The 17,507-nt window shown below is 43.9% G+C and overlaps 1 protein-coding gene across 1 annotated transcript in view; it reads right to left on the reverse strand.

The window, feature by feature from the left end:
- The window catches only part of RYR3 (ryanodine receptor 3), a 361,967-nt gene that overhangs the window by 28,828 nt on the left and 315,632 nt on the right, over positions 1-17,507 (reverse strand). Inside the window, 14 exon segments of the mRNA XM_057721476.1 lie at positions 279-360; positions 2,095-2,199; positions 5,029-5,157; positions 6,118-6,206; positions 6,583-6,663; positions 7,085-7,102; positions 7,357-7,430; positions 9,949-10,025; positions 11,478-11,557; positions 11,710-11,809; positions 12,700-12,756; positions 13,721-13,772; positions 14,240-14,346; positions 16,010-16,106. Of these exon segments, the coding sequence (XP_057577459.1) occupies positions 279-360; positions 2,095-2,199; positions 5,029-5,157; positions 6,118-6,206; positions 6,583-6,663; positions 7,085-7,102; positions 7,357-7,430; positions 9,949-10,025; positions 11,478-11,557; positions 11,710-11,809; positions 12,700-12,756; positions 13,721-13,772; positions 14,240-14,346; positions 16,010-16,106 (1,148 nt within the window).

Genomic DNA, 17,507 nt, shown 5'->3' on the forward strand with positions numbered 1-17,507 from the left:
AATGGGGAGAGGGAGAGGATAGGGAAGAGCAAAGCTTGGAGGTTTTCCCCAGTTCATTCTGGCTTTCCTATTGATATAAAATGAGTTGCTTTCAGGCTTTGTCCATCAGACCATGTGCCCCTCACTCATTTTTTTTTTCTGTTTCTGAAAATTTGGCTTTCTAACCAATGTCATACAGCATCAACAACCTGCCCAAAGGATAATCTGCGTGATTAGTACGGTTAGTGCTCGGACCAATCACAGTCGTGTGAATGCCTAGTTATACCAAACAGCCCAACCTTCCAGGAGGGACAGAAGCATCACCACCATGTCCTGAAGGAGATCCAAGAGTTCCTTCAGCAGCTCGATCTGACTGGAATCCTAGAACAGAAACAGGAGATACCCCTGAGCTATCTGATCCCTCAGCAAAGTACAGGGCAGTGAGCAAGGAGAGCCTGCTCTGGGAAGGTCAGGTGAAGGCTGCATCCATCTCCAGAATGAGCTCCCTTCTCATGGTGAATGCGGATGTCTTAGCATCCTCTCTGTGCAGCATCGGGAGGCTCGCTGTAGCAGGGCTCATCCAAAAGAGTTCCTTTACAGTTTTCCTTTTATTAACACAATGTGGCAGATGTACCAACTGTTGTCCCAGACTACTGAACAACCCAGTACACCAAAGAGCTGTTAGGTATCTCTAGTAGCTTAGGTTGCCACTTTTCATACTGAAGAATTACCAGTGAGCTTTTGGGGAATGCTACTGCAATCCAATTACAGTATCGAGGTTCTAATCACCAGTTGGGCTCTCCTTTCTTTCTTAATTTAGGTTCTCCTGATTCTAATTGGTGGTGATCTGGGTGCCACGGGTCCCTTATAATGTTATATCATCGAGGCTATTCCTCCGGATGGTTCTGATACCAGTCTGTTTGGTTTTAATTTCAGCATTGCAGACAGGGCATTGCCGAGTGAGCTCTGGGCTTGATACCTGCGTCACAGAAGGAAAACAATCCCTGGAAGATCTGAGGTGGGGAATCTGAGGGTGAGGTTAAAAAATGCATTCTGGGTCACACTTCTTTTACAGACTCTCTCACAAAGACATAGTTGGCCCTGCAGATTTCAGAGAGATTTTTCTCCCACCTTTGGAGTGTGTCACGGCTATACACAAAACATCATAGAAATGTAGACGGTTAGAGCTAAAAGAGCCCTCAGAAGTCATCTATTCTAACTCCCAATATTTTATAGATGATGAAAGCAAAAACCAGAAAGGGGAAGTGACTTGCCAGAAGACACCAGTGAGGAGGTGGCGGGGTCAGGACCTTGTCCCTGGAGCCTGTACACCGCACTGCCCCACTGGGCTGACATAGCAGTGGACATGTTACCGCAAAATTGGCAGCCCTCCCAAGAACTCTCTCCTCCCATAAGGCCAGAGTCAAAAGGGGAAAAATGAAAGGGGTAAATAGCACATTCCAGAAGAGAGAGGCAGATGTGACAGCCTTGAAAATTTTAGATACACATTATTTAAATTAATGGTGCCGATGTGACTCTAATCAGCCTGAAACACATCCTGAAGTTCTCCCTCATGTGTTGCCATGGAGAGAGGCGATCGACTACTACAGACACTATATTTATTTATTCATAATAAATGCTCTGAGCGATTCCGATTCATCTTGCCAGAGAGATGGGGAGTGAGAAGGAGAGGCAGAGATGGGGAGGAGGGGAAGCGAAGGTGAGAGAGAAGGGATATGTGAATTACAGAGACATGCAGACAGTAGACAGATCAGACGGGGTGGTAGGTCATGTTCATAAATTGCAAAACAGTGACAAGGAAGCAAAAGGGATTAGCACCACAAAAAGCAGGTGTCGAGGCAATTATGGAAAGGGTAGGTTGGTGAGACACAAGAGAAAGCTGCATTCATGCAAAAGCCTATCTGGGACCCCCCAGGAGGTGTTCGTTCCTGTCTCCCACTTAGGCCCTCATTTTAAAAATGAGACCTGATCTGCATGGCTTTTCCAGTCATTTGGTCAAGCAGCCACATCCACAATGGGAAGACCGAGGGGTGGGGACTGACTTAGCATTTCACATCAATGACACATGGGGGAACGGGGAACGGGCCACAGTACCTGAGAGAGTTTCATCTGCATGTTAGCAAAGACATGGAGGAAGCCGACCACTGCGTCCCATAGCCTACTGTGAGCCAGGCTCTGCTGGTTCCCAAGGCAGGGGCCCTGCGGGGAGGAGGACACTCTTATTTCACTGAAGCATCACAAGCTGCTCCGAAACTTGCCCTAAAAAGGGCATCTGGCATCAGCTCATCTATGTGGAGAGCTCTTTCCAAACGTCACATATCTTGTAGCCCAATATTTTCCCAGGATATTAGTTCTCCCCCCACTCCCCCTCCCCCATCCGAAGGTCCTATTTCTAGGAAAAATCACTAGGAATGTCACAGTGCGGTGATTTTCAGAGATTTTCTTTTAGCTTCAGATTTTCTTTTAGTTTCTGTTCTTACGATAAAGAACACTATTTAAGGGACTTCCCCTGTGGCACAGTGGTTAAGAATCCACCTGCCAATGCAGGGGACATGAGTTCGATCCCTGGTCCGTGAAGATCCCACATGCCATGGAGCAACTAAGCCGGTGTGCCACAACTACTGAGCCTGTGCTCTAGAGCCCATGAGCCACAACTATTGAGCCTGCGTGCCACAACTACTGAAGCCCATGTGCCTAGAGCCCATGCTCCGCAACCAGAGAAGCCACCGCAATGAGAAATCCGCGCACTGCAACGAAGAGTAGCCCCTGCTGGCTGCAACTAGAGAAAGCCCGCATGCAGCAACAAAGACCCAGTGCAGCCTAAATAAATAAGTTTAATTAAATTAAATTAAAAACAAAGAACATTATTCAAGAGGTAAATGCTCTGGTTGAAATAGGACTGAAGGGTATTCCAGCTGACTCCAGCCCACACCTTGGCCTAAGAGGGGTTCTGAGGAACTCCAAGGTTCCAAGGAGCACAATTTGAAAACCAGGCCCTCGTGCATCCATTGTTTGCAGACAAAGCTACACATTAAATGTGCTGACCACATGCCTATCTACTCAGGTAAAAAAAAATTCTGAATTATATTCCTAATGTACAACTAATTTTAGGATTTTCTTATCATTAACCTAAACATCAGGTATATCATCTCTATCTTTTCTGAAAGCCAAACATCGAGGGATGACTTGATGACCAGTCTGCATTTTCCATACTAATAAACTTTCCTATTTTTGAAGATCATTATTGAACCACTGTTTCTTTTCTTTTCTTTTCTTTTTAAAAGTAAATTATTTGGAGTTCTTCCGAATGGAGAGTTGTCTATTCTTTCTTGTCTATTTAATCATTTATTTACATCAGTATGGACTCCACATATTCATTTTATGCTTTGGGTTGTAATTCAATACTACTTTATTTTATTTTGTAGCTCTAATTTTTCCAGTTTGGGCCATTGGGAGTTCTTTCAGTTGGCTCCTGTATCCCTTTGTCATACCTCCATCATTTTTTAGCATTTTCTTGCACTGTAGGATTCTCTAGGCTCATCTTGTATGTTTCCTGCCCTAGTTCTAGAATCAGCCATTTCTCTAAGGAGCCCTATTTGCTTTCAATGGAGAATGGTATTAGAAACCAAGATCTGGGCTCTAGGTGTGCTTGTTGCTACTGGGGCATCATTTCCTGAGGCCCTCCTGGCTGGCAGAGCAGTAGGAATGCATGTGTTATACTAATACATGTGTATACACCTATCCATAAATATTTCCATATGTAATCATTTGTATCTATGTTCAGCTGAACATGAGTTTAGCATATGAATATCTCCAACTCTCTCTCATTCCCACAGGGATCTTCTGGTCTCCTCTGCTTGCTCAGCTGTAACCTCCCACTCCATCACTTCCATTATATATGTATAATGGTTTCAGAATTATTAACACATATCCACATGGGAAAAACTTCAGCAACTAAAGTGCTTATGTATAGTTTCTTCTGCCTTTGGTCCTTCAGACTGTACTCATTTCCAAAGTTTCTGAGGCCAGCACCTTATTCCCCACCCCTTCAGTGAGGCTGTTTTATATATATTTTTTGTACATGTAGAGTCTTCTGTGACATTCTGCCTATGGTCCTTATCCTTAACTCTTCCTTATAACCTTTTCCTATAATTTTCTAACCTTTAATCACTCTCAAATCATGCTTCGGTAAATTTTCAAAAGAAACACTGATACCAGTGTTCTAGTATCAAGTTCTAGAAAAGGCTTGGCAGAATTCCCAGGGAAGAGGTGAGCAGGAGAAATTCTGCCTGTATCTCTAAATCAAGTAAGCTTGTTTAAAAATCACTGTTTGTGTACATTTGGTGTCTGATCCCTAGAAGCCTCTAGATTCTTTTTTGAAACAGAACTGATTGTTGAAAGAAACTCACATTCACCCAAAATAAGCTTTTCCTTTACTTTTGGGTTAAGTGCTCCATGGGAAATTCCGGAGATTAGAATGGGTTCTGTAGAGAGCAAATCAGAAGTGCCATTGCACTTAGCTTGTGTGCTTCTGAAGTTACCTTTCCCTTAGAGTGAATTTCTGACAAATTAGGAGGCTCTCATGAATTCTGTTTTTAATCTCAAGGTTCGAGATAATATCATTCGTCTCTTCATTCCTTCACTCTATCAATCATGTCTTCACTCCACTCTCCATGCTTACTGAACACCTATGATGTGCCACACATGCTAGAGATGAAGGATTTTAAAACGGATAGGAAATTTTCTGTTGGCAAAAAGATTTCAGTCTAGGAGGGAAAGCAAACTGTTAACTAGATAAAGGCAAATAAGGTGTGACAATGCTATATACAGGTCACAGGAGGGTTCATAAACTATAGCTTCTTGTAGTGGGTAGGTACTATTGGCTTCTATTTATAGATAAGGAATATTGTCAGTGCTAGAGGTGGATCACAGTCCACATATGCAGCCAAATATCCTGCAGGGAATATAGAATATGAGAATGTTAAAAATGTTCTCTTTGTTTTCAGGCACGCACTCTATAGCACATACCTGGATGTATTCTGTAAGAGAATTGAAAATCTGCTTGGTGACCGCCAGGGCTTTGGAAAAATTGTGCTGTCCAGATTCATCAATGACATCCTTCCCTGAGTAATACCAGTAGAAGTCACTGATTGATTCCTAAGAACAAAAAAGGAGAGTCTCGTATTTCTCACACATCAGTCCATGAAGCTAAACCCAATGTTCAAGAGGAGTACAAGAGCATCCTACATCTTTGTGACCACTTTGTTATGACAGGAGCCTGGGACTCTGTGAAGAAGAACAGAGGTATCTGATCCTGAGCATCTTTTAAGTACAGATATTCCCCCTCAGCAGGAAAGAACAGATAAAAGAGAGGACAGTGTTCAGCTGGACCTGGGTGACCATGTTATCGCACAATTTATCCACATTGAAAAATGTACATTAAAGGTAATATTGATCATCCAAATAATCATGATAGCAGCAGCAACATAATAGCGGACACTGTAAGTGCCAGGCATTGTCCCGAGCACGTCACACGTATTAAACCTCTCCATCTTTACTACCACCCAGTGAGACAGTACTATTCATTTTACAGATGAAGAAAATGGAACACAAGGAGGTTAAATAGACTGCTCCGGGTCGTGAACCGGTGAGTGGCAGAACCAGGCTGAGGAATCCGCAAAGAGAAAAGAGAATCCTTTTTTTAATGTTTGTGTGGATTCTCTTGACATTATTCGGATTTTCCTTCAAACAGTTAAAACCAAGTGACATCTCAACACTAAGAACTTGTGAACTCATCTTATTCCCACTCCTTTCTCTTTTTCCAGTGAAAGTCTGTTCCTGTTCACAGGCTGCCTGCAGCACTGTGGCTAAGTTTACACTGGCGAAACTAAAGTAAACCAGCAGTCTGTAACAGAAGATTCGGTATTGAATCACTCCCCCCACTTCAGTCTTCAAATTCACATTTAGGTATTTGACTTTTGGTAAGTGTGTGCACATAGATTACAGTATCTTCCTTACTGGGGCTGGACCGTATCCTGGGCCACCCCTGACCCTGTGTCACTGTCTTTAGCTTCCGGAAGCGTATGTGAGGCGTGCTACCATCCAATGCCCACTCACCTGCAGACGCAGAAGGTAGTCCACAGTACTGATGATGACATTCACGGTGGTGGTGTTGCCCATCTGAGTCCGCAGGAAGTTCTGGAAATCTGAAACACCAGGGCTGGGTCAGAGCTCGTCCCTGGGGAGTAGGTGGCACCCTGTGGGCTAAGCTCAGAAGAGACTCACCACGTAAAAAGCCCTACAAAGGCACACGGTTTAGGTCCTGGCAGAGCCCTGCCCTGAGCCCTCCCATCCCAGTGACAGCAGAAACTAGACTAAATGAGCTTACTTAGCCTGGGTGGCACTGAATAACATTAGCCATGGAGTTAAAGGTCATGTTACACAGGGCTTATTATTGAGGAATGGATTAACTTTTGTCCTTGAATTAGCAACTGGTTGTATTAAATGTGGCAACCTGAAATGAATCATAATTTTGCACCTGAATGTTGTTTTCCCTTGACAAATCCCATCCGTTCCACTTACCACTGTTATGTCCTTCACAGAGTAACTGCAGGAATCTAAAGAGATCTCGTGTAAACTCGTCATTCTGGAGTACTTTTTCACCTTGAAAACACAGAATACGTGTGAGCATCTGTTTGGCTTTTCAACAGAGAATACCTTCCAATACAGATGGATGGTAAAAATGGTAAAGGAGCTGTGTCAGAACAGTGTGGACAGGGAGCTGTGGGGGAATGGTGACAAACCCAATTAAAAGGGGAACAGAGGCAGTGCCCAACAAAGCTCGAATTGTTAGCCCTGGGATGCATTTGGAAGGAAAACAGCTAGGCTAATGGCAGTAATGGTTCACAGTCCATAACCCATGCTTTGGAAGATGGAAGGCACTTCTTTAATTAAACAACAAACTGCTGAGTTAAACTCAACATGCAAGCACCAAGCCGAAAATGTGTCTGTGTTGAGCCAATTAAATAAGATCCCTTAGGACTCACACACACGGTAGGAACTCGGGCCAGAAACTCAAACTTACCACGCTCACGAACAATGACTGGTCATAAGAGAAAAACAGAAGAATACAGAGTAAGAAAACCACACACATCAAGCTAGACCGTCTTTAGCTAAGACTGGCTCTGTGGACACATCTGCCTGGATGTGCTCTCTCAAAACAATGATGGAAACCTCTTGCTGAAACAGAGCAAGCCCTCGGAGGTTCAGCAGCAGTGAGCAGGGGCTCTCATGGGAGATCGTTAACTAGGATTTTGATCAGGGATAGAGCAGCCTTCACCTTCATCAGTTACTTACGTGTTCCTTCCTCAGTCACCATCCCCAGGCCTTCAGCTTTATTCTGCCTCTCAAATGCATTCAAATCAAGGACACTTGTAACAGACGAAAGAAAACAAGGTTCAGGGCTACGCACACTGGGAAGACGGGTTTCTAACGTCAATGTACCCCTCAACTAAGAATATCTTGTCCTTGTAGTACTATATAAATGCACCACCAACAAATTATGGTGTGGTTGAGAGTCTAATGGTTCCCTGGGTTTGTGCCAAGCAGTGTTGTCCAAGGACGCCTGGAGGTCACAGCCCTTGCCACGCACGAGGACAGGGGTCCGAAACACTCACGGTGACTGTCCTTGTTGTTCTAACTTGAGTCCTTTCTTATGGAGGAAGATTTAGGAGTGCTTTTCAAATAAAGAAGGACTCATCTAAGATTTCTTAAGGGAAAGTTTACTTTAAACTGTACTCATTCATGTTCACCTCCCACATTTACCTACTTTCTCTGAGAATCACAAGGAATTGTAGCTTTTAGTGCTTAGGATGAATACTGATGGAGAGAGCTACAAACTTTCAGATTTTGAAGGGCCACACCCTTTCATTCTATTATTCAGGAGCCAATAGTAGCCAAGATTAAGTGTTCCAGAGGCAATGGCGTCCCTAGGTGTTCTTGAACCTGTGACAAGTTGGCTTTCATTTTTGTCCTCACCTTCCTCAACCTTCCCAGTCACAGCCACCACCAAATCCTGCTTAGCTAGGAACCCCTAGGACAACCACAGAGCTATGATAATGAGGACAATGATCATATGATTTCCAGTGGGGGCGCACTCTCTTTCCCTACTAGAGTCTAACTCCTTCCCCAATATGAAAGATGTCATAGAACATAAGACCAGAAAGTCGCACGAGAACATAGACCTTAGAAAAGCTTATGGCTGAGTCCAGTAAGATTCGGCAAAACATCCTCTTCCTTTCACCACTGGGCAAAGGAAATGGCTGTTGGATTGGAAAGACTTTGGGAGAAAACCCAGCGCCCTTCTTCCCCTTTTAGGGAGTCACATATGTTCTGTAATTTAGATGAATTTCAAAGAGAAAGTGAAAATTCCTATTGCCATTATGCTGGTTTTCCCTAGACACAGCTGTATAAAGGGTCTGCTTGATAATACAAAACTATCCTTTGATTTTGGGAGGAGGATACGGAAACAGGACATTTGGACATAGCTGCTTTGAAGCATCACTGCTGATTCAGGAGACAATCTGTGCCGTGGACATTTCCGACCTTTAGTCCATCCTGAAATACCCATTTCAAATGTGTCGATTTCTTTAATGCTTAACTATTTTACAAATAGATATTATTTTTATAATCAGCGAAAACCCATTAAACATCTTAAAACTGTTAGAACTCAGTTGGCCTCTAAGGGTGTGCCACCTGTCCTTCTAGGCCATCATTACAAATTAGCTTCACAATATTAAGTACTACAGACTACCAAGAGAACCCTGAGAAATTTAATTGAGAATTTCATGAGCAATATGCAACTGAACTGCCTTGATTTTTTGCTATCTTTGAATCCACAGGTACTATTTTACCCTCAGTGAGTCAGGTCTGGCAATGTTACATTTTCTTTTCCTGAGAGAGGTAATAAACAAATTGGTTGTCAGTGGGGGAAAAATGGAGCTGAGGACAAGGGATTGTACTGCAGCTCAAATATGCTCCCTATAGCCCCAGAGTACAATATTTACCCAGTCCAATATGACTAGCAATATGATGAAGTCCACCAAAAAAAGAACATCCATCCTCCAAATTTTCAATTGCACCAATGTTCCAATTTTAAGAATTATTAATTGGAGGCAAATGAGCTAGATAATTACAACTTTGGCTTCTTTCAGAATGAGTTGCAGACGATTCAAAATACATATGAATCTTGGAGAATAAGCTGACACTTTTCTTAGAAAGATTGCTGGCTTGTTTCTGAAACGAGCAAGTGTGGTAACCTTACGACTTTTGGTTACCTATTGTTCATCTGTCGGAGGGTTCAGCCACGAGAAGAGGCTTACACAACTGGGTAATGTAAATGGAAAGTTTAATGCTTTGTTTTTCAGACAGTGTCAAAATGTTCCCACGTCGGGATGTACCTCTGTCAAAATGGATGTGTCAAAATACATACCCACAAAATATCTATTCAGGCTCAAAGAATTGTTAAGGATAGAAATTAACAAAGTGCCTAATGGGTCTAATGAACACATAGCCTTGAGTCATACTGAGGGATTCCTCCTGTTTTCCATTCTTTTCTAGTTTGATTTCTATGAGCACACATGTTTAGGAGAAACTCACACTCAGCTCTGAAGAAAACAACATAAAAAAGGAGGTAAGGTATAGGTAGGTAGGGGTGTGTGTGTGCACGCTTGCACGCAATTTACATTTTCCTTTCTGAATGCTATTTGAAGGTAATCCTGAAGGCTGGAGGAACAATACCCACCCTCTTAGCTTTCTGAAGTAGGTACTCCTTTGTCAATAATTCCATGATAAGCCAGTTTATTCTGTGCCCCACCCCCACCCCAGTCCCCTTTCCCTGAATAGTGAAACATTTTTTAAAAATGCTATGGGTGGTTTTCCCATATTTACCTGCAAGACTGCATAAGGCCAGAAAGGCTTTGAAAGAACCCAGCATCCTTTTTCTCCTTTAAGTAATCTAGCATCTTCTGCAAGGGAGACACATTGGCATAGAAAAAACAATAAAAACTATGGCACAAGTACTGACCCGCCTAATTGTGATGGGCAGATGGCAGCCACGCAGGCACACTGAGTCAGATCCAGGAGGGTGGTTTGTGACCCTGGGTAAGCATCAAGATACTCCACCTGTGAACTTAACCCTTCCATGGGCCTGAGCTCCACCCTCTACTTGTGGAACCAGAATATCTCAGGGCAGATGTTTTATTTTATAAAGGCCCACTGGTATTGACAGTATGGTAGATCTTTGACATTCATAGTTTTACTGCTTGAAGCCTCTTCTATTTGGGAACAGGTTGCAGAACTGGGATCTAGTAATGTTTATGGTTACTGAGGTATAGTCTGAACAACTCATGCAGTGAGTTTAACTGCACTGGCGCAAGGAGCTTAGCTAGTAATGAGCCTAGTTGAGAGCTCAGTATCTCTTTCACAATGAGACTTAGTTTCCTCTGTTCTCTGTTTCTGGCAAGCCAGGAACTTTGACATACTAAGAATTTTGTTTCTTTGGTTTTTTTTTTTGAAGGGCTCTGTAAGAAAGTCAACTGATGGGGTGGTGATGGAAGAGAACAGAAAGAACTACCACTGAAAATGGTAGTTCTTAATGAGACATTTGTTTGTGATGAATTAAAGCCTTGGAAAAATTATATGCAATAATGGTAGTTATGGATTTGGAAATTCTCAAAGACCCTGGGATGTAACCCTCATGAATGCCAAAAGTCTTTGAAAATGCAGTTTCCTGTGCACACAGATGCTTTTATTTGTAGCCAGAGCCTGGAGTGCTCAGGAGACACCAGTGCGTTTCTACCTTCTGTAGCCAATTCCAATTCAGATTGTTGAATGAATTCCATGTGCCAGGCCCTCCACTGTATGTCTGTGTGTGTTCTCTCATTTCATGCATGGTGGCAGGGGGTTTTATTTGCATTATTCACTGCTACATCCTCTACCCATAGAAGAGAGCCTGGCCCTAGCGCATAGTCAGCAATCACTAAACAGCTGTTAAATAAGTGAACAAATGAATGAAGAGTGTGGGGTGATGAACCCCATGTAACTGATCAGGCTCCTTGCTCACAGGAAGGCAGCTAATAAGCGAAAGGATTGAAATAAAAACCTAAGGCTTAGGAAACTTCCTCTAGAGCATAGTTTTGCAGACCATCATCTAATGATGAAAAAATGTCCTGTTTTTCTTTTTGAACCCTAGGTAAACCCTCTTTACTAAGTACACATTTTCTGTAGACTCCTAGTCCTGGCTTTATCTGAATTCCCAGCTACTCTGATATAATTGGCCACTAAGGACAAAACACCAGCAAAGGTGCCTCTGGGTGGCCACCTCTATAGCAGAGTCAACATCTCTTCCCTGAAGTGTGAGAGCTGTCAGATGGAAATACCCCAGGAAGTCTGCCCCACCTCCTGCGAGCTTCTGTTACCTGCTGCACACCGGCGTTGCCCCCATTCAGAATGGCGATCCCCAGCTTCAGAGTCTCCACTACCAAGGGGCTCATCTCACCTGCCGTGGTAAAGATTCGACTGAATCACCAAGGAAACAGAGGGTAAATCACATCTACTGGGTTTTATCAGGACCCTTTAATAATGACTTCATGTCATGGTGTGACATCTCTGCGGTAGTTCAGGGGCCCATGTAGAAATCATGGAAATCACCTTTGCTGGCGCTTATCATCTGAAGGACCATCTCCGCAGCTCCGCGCTCATGCAGCCGAGCTTGCTGATAGAGGGTTTTCTGCTTTTCCATTTCTTTCTCCTAGAAAAGAAAATCAGGGAAAGATTTGTTTACCCCCGGAGAATTCACCGTGGTCAGGTGAGTTGAGAGAAAGAATCTTTATTTGCCTAAGAAGGCAACACACATAATTTTAAACAAAACAGACCTTGGAAATTTATTTTTAGGTGCTGGCCAGCTTTCCAAAACTGTCCACCCATAAATTTACTCACCTTTGGATGCTGAATTTTCTACTTTTTGTACTGATAGGTAACGCAGTCCATTCCCCTGTGATACTCTAATTACAGGAAGTGACCCCAGATTAAAATGTGTTGGTTTTCCATGTTCAATTGTACAGGAAAACTTGCTGAGGGCTCAGTTGGAGTTTTTCTGTCTGAGTGTAGGAAACACCCACCTATCCAGAATGCTCAGACCACACTTAACAGAGACTCTACCAGGTATGAGATGCTAGAGTGTCAAGACTTTCCAAAACTGTAATTATCTTCATTTACTTTTACTGCTGTATATGTTGTCTATAAAACAGTACAAGTAAATTTATATAGTCCTATATTGAAAGATTCAGGGTCCTGCACTACCTCAAAATCAAGACTGTCATTCAGTACATTTACAGAATAACGGTGCAAAAACCATCCAGTGTCTCTCTTGCTGTGAGTTTTCACTTTTGAATGTGCCCTTCCAAGGCCCCTATTACTACCACACTTGGGTAGATGTAGGAGATTTCCCAGAAAAGCAAATCTGTGGGGCCGTTTGCTGGCTGACCGGCTGCCTGCTACCGCTCATTAAGCTGAGAGACAGACGGCGACCACAACTGACGTACGTGTCACCAGACACACATGGTGGGCGAGCCGCGTGGCTAATGTCAGCACCCATCCCTGAAGGCCCTCCTGCTGGCTTCAATCTTAGTGAGAACTTACTTCGAATGTTTTTTCCTTGTCTTCCTCTTCTTCTTCATCTTCCCCACTCTGACAACTCTGAATTCCATGCAGCAGGGCGAGGAGGAGACAGACAATCAAATTAAAGGTGAGCCTGGTAAACAAGACTCTATTCTACTGTGTGAGGGCAGGGGATGGGGTGTAATTCACAGGCACCTCAGGACCTCAGCACTCTGTAAAACCAAGAACACTTGGACCACTGCAGGCAACACTCTAAGTACCACCTTTGCAGTTACCAAGGGGTTCAGAAATGAGAAATGGGAACACTGAGATCACATAATCAATGGGGACCTATCTGGTTTAACCACAGACCCGAACTCTTCTATTTAGTAAAGTTCTGGTGTAAATCGTGAGACAGGAGTGCAGGGAGCTAGCCCTTTCTGAACAAGAACGAGGGGCTTGGCCATAAGATTAGGGAAACCCAGGATGAGAATCCCAAAGTGACCCCACGGTGCAGCTAGTAGAGGAATGGGCACTCCTGCACTCCAACATACCCCCCTTTCTGCCCAACAGTGAGTTCTACCATTTGAGAAGCAGCAGTTCACTTAACCACTAGGCATTCCAGGGGCCACCATCCCTTATATGACATAGAAACGTCATCTCTGGTCACTCCTTCTCTTCCAGAACACTAGGAACTTCCTCTAGTCTCTAAGCTTGTTTTCAAATGTACCGAACTTCCTTCACCTATGAATGTGTCTGGACTACTGGACATCATCTGAGCGTTGAGTGAAAATGCAGGGATGATCTGGATGCCTAAACCCTGCTGAGCTGGCTTAGAAGTGTCCTGTGAACCCACTGTTTCTGCAAAGCATTGACGTTTCCATAGGACGATGGTAGAGTGGCTTACTAATGCTGCCCGTATAGCACATGAATTGTGCAAAGCTTGGAGCCCACGCCATGACCCAGTCCCAGGCCTGCTGCTCAGTGTGACAGTTTCCACGTGCCTAAAGAGGTCCAAGGGAAGCAGAAAGACTGAGGCAATGGACAGAAAACCCACGTGTACCTTGGCCATCATGCTGGCATAGGAGGTGTACAAAGGGTCATTCTCCAGTTTGCTGGAAAGAATGGAGGAAATTTTTAGTAGGTTACCTTGGACCCAGCAGAAAAGACTAAGCGCTTTATATTATTATATAAATTATATACATTATATTAATATATAAGTTAAATATATATATTAAATCTTAAATGTACTAGTGAATTCATTAGAAACCCCCTCCCTCACCCTGATTCTTAGAAACCACTCTGAAAATCTGAATCAGCACTGGCTTGATATGGAATTCAGGGATGAAGTGACAGCTTCAGGCTGCTTCATCTTCAGACTCAGTGTCAGGTGTTATGATGAAAGGGCTGTGGCTTATGTAGTTCCCCTAGAGGGTTCTTGATGGCCAAGACCAGGCCAGCAAGGAGGGCTGCTCAAACCTGGCATGCCCTCTGCCCACACTGCCACCTGCGGGAGGATGGCTTGGGGTCGACACAGCTGTGCCTGTGCCTGCAGTAAGCAGGATGCTCCGGTGGTGCTGACCTCCTCTCCGTGAGAGCATTGCGGCTAAAGTGGAGGATGATCTGATGGAGTGGGTCTGGCTGCTTTTCTGTCTCCTCCTCCTCCTCCTCTTCCACCTTGGGAGATTTCTACACAAACCAAGGCAGATGGGTTTTAGTTGTGGATTTCAGCACGTGGCATACCACCGCACACGAACAAAGGAAAAGCACCAGGCACAGAGCGCATCAACTCAAAGCACAAAAGGAAACCATGACGTCACATGTTTATTTCAGGACAGAAGCCCTAAGGATGCAAGGTTTGGGAATGAAATATATATATATATATTTTTTTTTCAGCCAATTAAAGAAACATTGCAATTTTTGGTTAAAACGAAATGAAAGGCAAAGCAAAAGCCTGACTGCAGGGGAGGCACTACAGACCCCAGTCAGCAGAACTCTCATGCAAGCTCTGGGCACCCGCGTTCAGGAGGGAAGCCCTGGAGAGTCCCCAAGGGGCTGCATCTCTCCACCAACACCTGACATTGCTTTTGGAGAGCTGGGCTGGGAACAAGGGTGGGGCAAGAGTTACAAAGCACTGGGACTGTTCTGGGGTCTACAACTATTCTAGATTCAACCCAGCAAAACATTTCTCTTTCCTGACCTCACCCTGATCCTGAAAATCTTGCTATTCCTGAGACACCATCCTGGAGCTGTGAGCCTTTCGTTTCTCCTCTGAGGAACTCTTTTCTCTATCTCCTTTTACAGAAAGGGAAATAGCAGCTGATGCCAGGCGTGTAAGTGGATTTTCCAGCAGTAGCAGAACCAGCAGGGTGGACCACATTCAGTAAATTGGTGAGAACTATGTAGGTTGTGTGAATGATTCAGAAGAAGGGGAGGGATGAAATGGTGGTCACTGTCAACTTCACACTAATCAAGAAACTGGGAAAACCAAGCAACTGTCTTTTTTTTTTTTTTTTTTTTGGCTTAAAAGCAACTGTCTTTCTCACCGATAGGAATATATGAAAAGATTGAAGGGCATAAAAAGAAATGGAAAGAAAATGCAGGAGAAAGGATTAAAGGAAAAAAGATAAGAGGAAAAGAAACCGGGAGATAGGGAAGGACAGAAGGAGAAAGTAACATGGAAAGTGTAAATAGGAGAAACACAGGGTAAGACTGATGGAGAGAGTAGGGATGAGAGAAGAAGATAAATGGGAGAAGTAAGGAGAAAGAGGAAAAGAACCAGGGCTGGACCAAAGGAGAGAAGGGTGTATTTTCTTTCTGAACCAGAATGAAGCCCAGTGATGCTGCTGTAATAAGCTTTCCCCCTTGCATGTGGTTTCAGTGGTTTTAGAATATGAAGCCTGTTAGAGACAGGGCATGGCAAATCTTCAGAAGGGCCAGATATAGAAATGTGAGTTGCAGGAAGGGGATTTAGATGTGCCTTCCCCAAAGCGGAGCTACTGACAGGAAGCGCAGGGCCTTGGCTAGGGTGGGCTGGCCTCCTGCAACCAAGGGTGCTCAAAACTGAACTTAGCATGAACTTTCCAAGGCACGGCTGTGCACCCCAAGAAATATTAGTTGTTAATAATGAGGAGAAGGGTGATCACAGGACCAGCACCTCCAAGTGAAATTCATCCTCTGGCTCTTATGACCATTATTAGCAGGGCTTCCTCTGATAATTTACATACTTAGTTCCTTTCCAATTTATACACCCAATTCTTTGCGCATCTTTACCGCTTATAACGCACACACAGGAATACAAAAATCAAATTCATTCGCACCCATATCTGCTCCCAGTTGAGTCAGTACTTACAGCCAAATCCTGTACTAGTTTCTCTTCAAAGGAATACTCCTCTGTTTCTATCCAAAATCTCTGATAGCCATGGAGGAAGAGGTTAATAGAGCGGTGCCTGAGCGGAAGGGGTGAGAGTGAGGTCAAGAGGGGTCCACGGGACACCTTGTTTTAGTTTGGGTGGTTAACGGTTAGTAAGCAGTTTTGTACAATTCTTATCTTCTGATTGGTCAGGGTAGCCAAGAGCACACCGTAAGCATTTATTTCAAAGAAACCAGAACCCTCTCACGCGGCAGATCCTGAATATCTGGTTCAAGACCTGGAGGTCACCACAACCCTACTCTGGTCTCACTGGGTCTTTATCACGTTTTCCCTATATTGAGAATTCATTAGGCCAAGGAACAGTCCTGAACTATCTGCTAAATATGGCAATTTGGTTATTCCTTTTGGCTGATTACCTGCCCAGGTAATCCAATCTAAGTCATGCTGATGACGAGTGGGTTAGTCTCAGACACACTGAAAGAAGAAAAGCATGGCTTCTTTACAGGGCATTCGAGGAACCACAGCTGCAAGGGCTCCAGCTTCTACTCAGGAAGCAAAGCTTGGGCACGCTGCACAACTTCCGTGTGCTTCACAGGTTCTAGCTGCGGCCCTGGTATCTGGGAACACTGAATAAACTGGCACAAGCCGCTCACTCCCTATAGGACAAGATTGACTCCTGGGAATATTAGCCACTGAGGAGGAGGTAAGTGGCTACCCAAATGTGAGGAGAAAAGGAGTGAAAGGGAAGGTCAAGACTAGAGTCATCAAGACCTGGTCATGGTTTCTGGGAGAACACAGCTCTTACCATCTTTTTTTCAAAATCTGACCAATCAGAGTTTTTTTCAAAAAATTGTACAAATTTGTGTTTTTATGGTCATGTTAAATCATGGTCAAGAAAGGAGGAGTGTGCAGAGAATGAGCGGGTCTCTCCACAGGTTACATTACCATTAAAATGGGTATAAGCCTGCCATACTGAGTTTTTTCATTAACCTTTTCCAGCCAAACCCGTTGAAAGGTGCTCAGGAAGAAATTGTTAATTTTGTGTCTGGGGAAAAGCATACAGGTTTTCTTTTAAAAACTCATATCAGAGAAACAGTTTCCACATGATAAAATAAATCCCTTCAGCCCTTTAGTCTGGAAGACTCCATGCAGTTTAGATCCTCATAAGAGAGATAAGGAGTGGTCTCCACCGCTAGCTTCTTAGTTTTTATTGTTGCTGTTATGAAATCTCTGTATGATGCTCCAGGGCAACCCCTCTAAAACAGCTGGGCTGGGGTGGGGGTGGCCACGTGGCATCACGGACACAGCGAGTTCCTGGACTTGACGATTATCCACACCGGGGCTGAGTCGCGGAAGGAGCAACCAAAATATTATGGGACGGTACTAACATTTTCAGTGGATTTAGAAAAAACTGCGTGTGTTTGAGAGATGTAATTGCTGCCTAGCTGGCCCTGGAGACTTGTGCTTAAAGCTGAGC

This window comes from Hippopotamus amphibius, chromosome 2 (assembly GCF_030028045.1).
Source record: "Hippopotamus amphibius kiboko isolate mHipAmp2 chromosome 2, mHipAmp2.hap2, whole genome shotgun sequence".
Classification (NCBI taxonomy): domain Eukaryota; kingdom Metazoa; phylum Chordata; class Mammalia; order Artiodactyla; family Hippopotamidae; genus Hippopotamus; species Hippopotamus amphibius.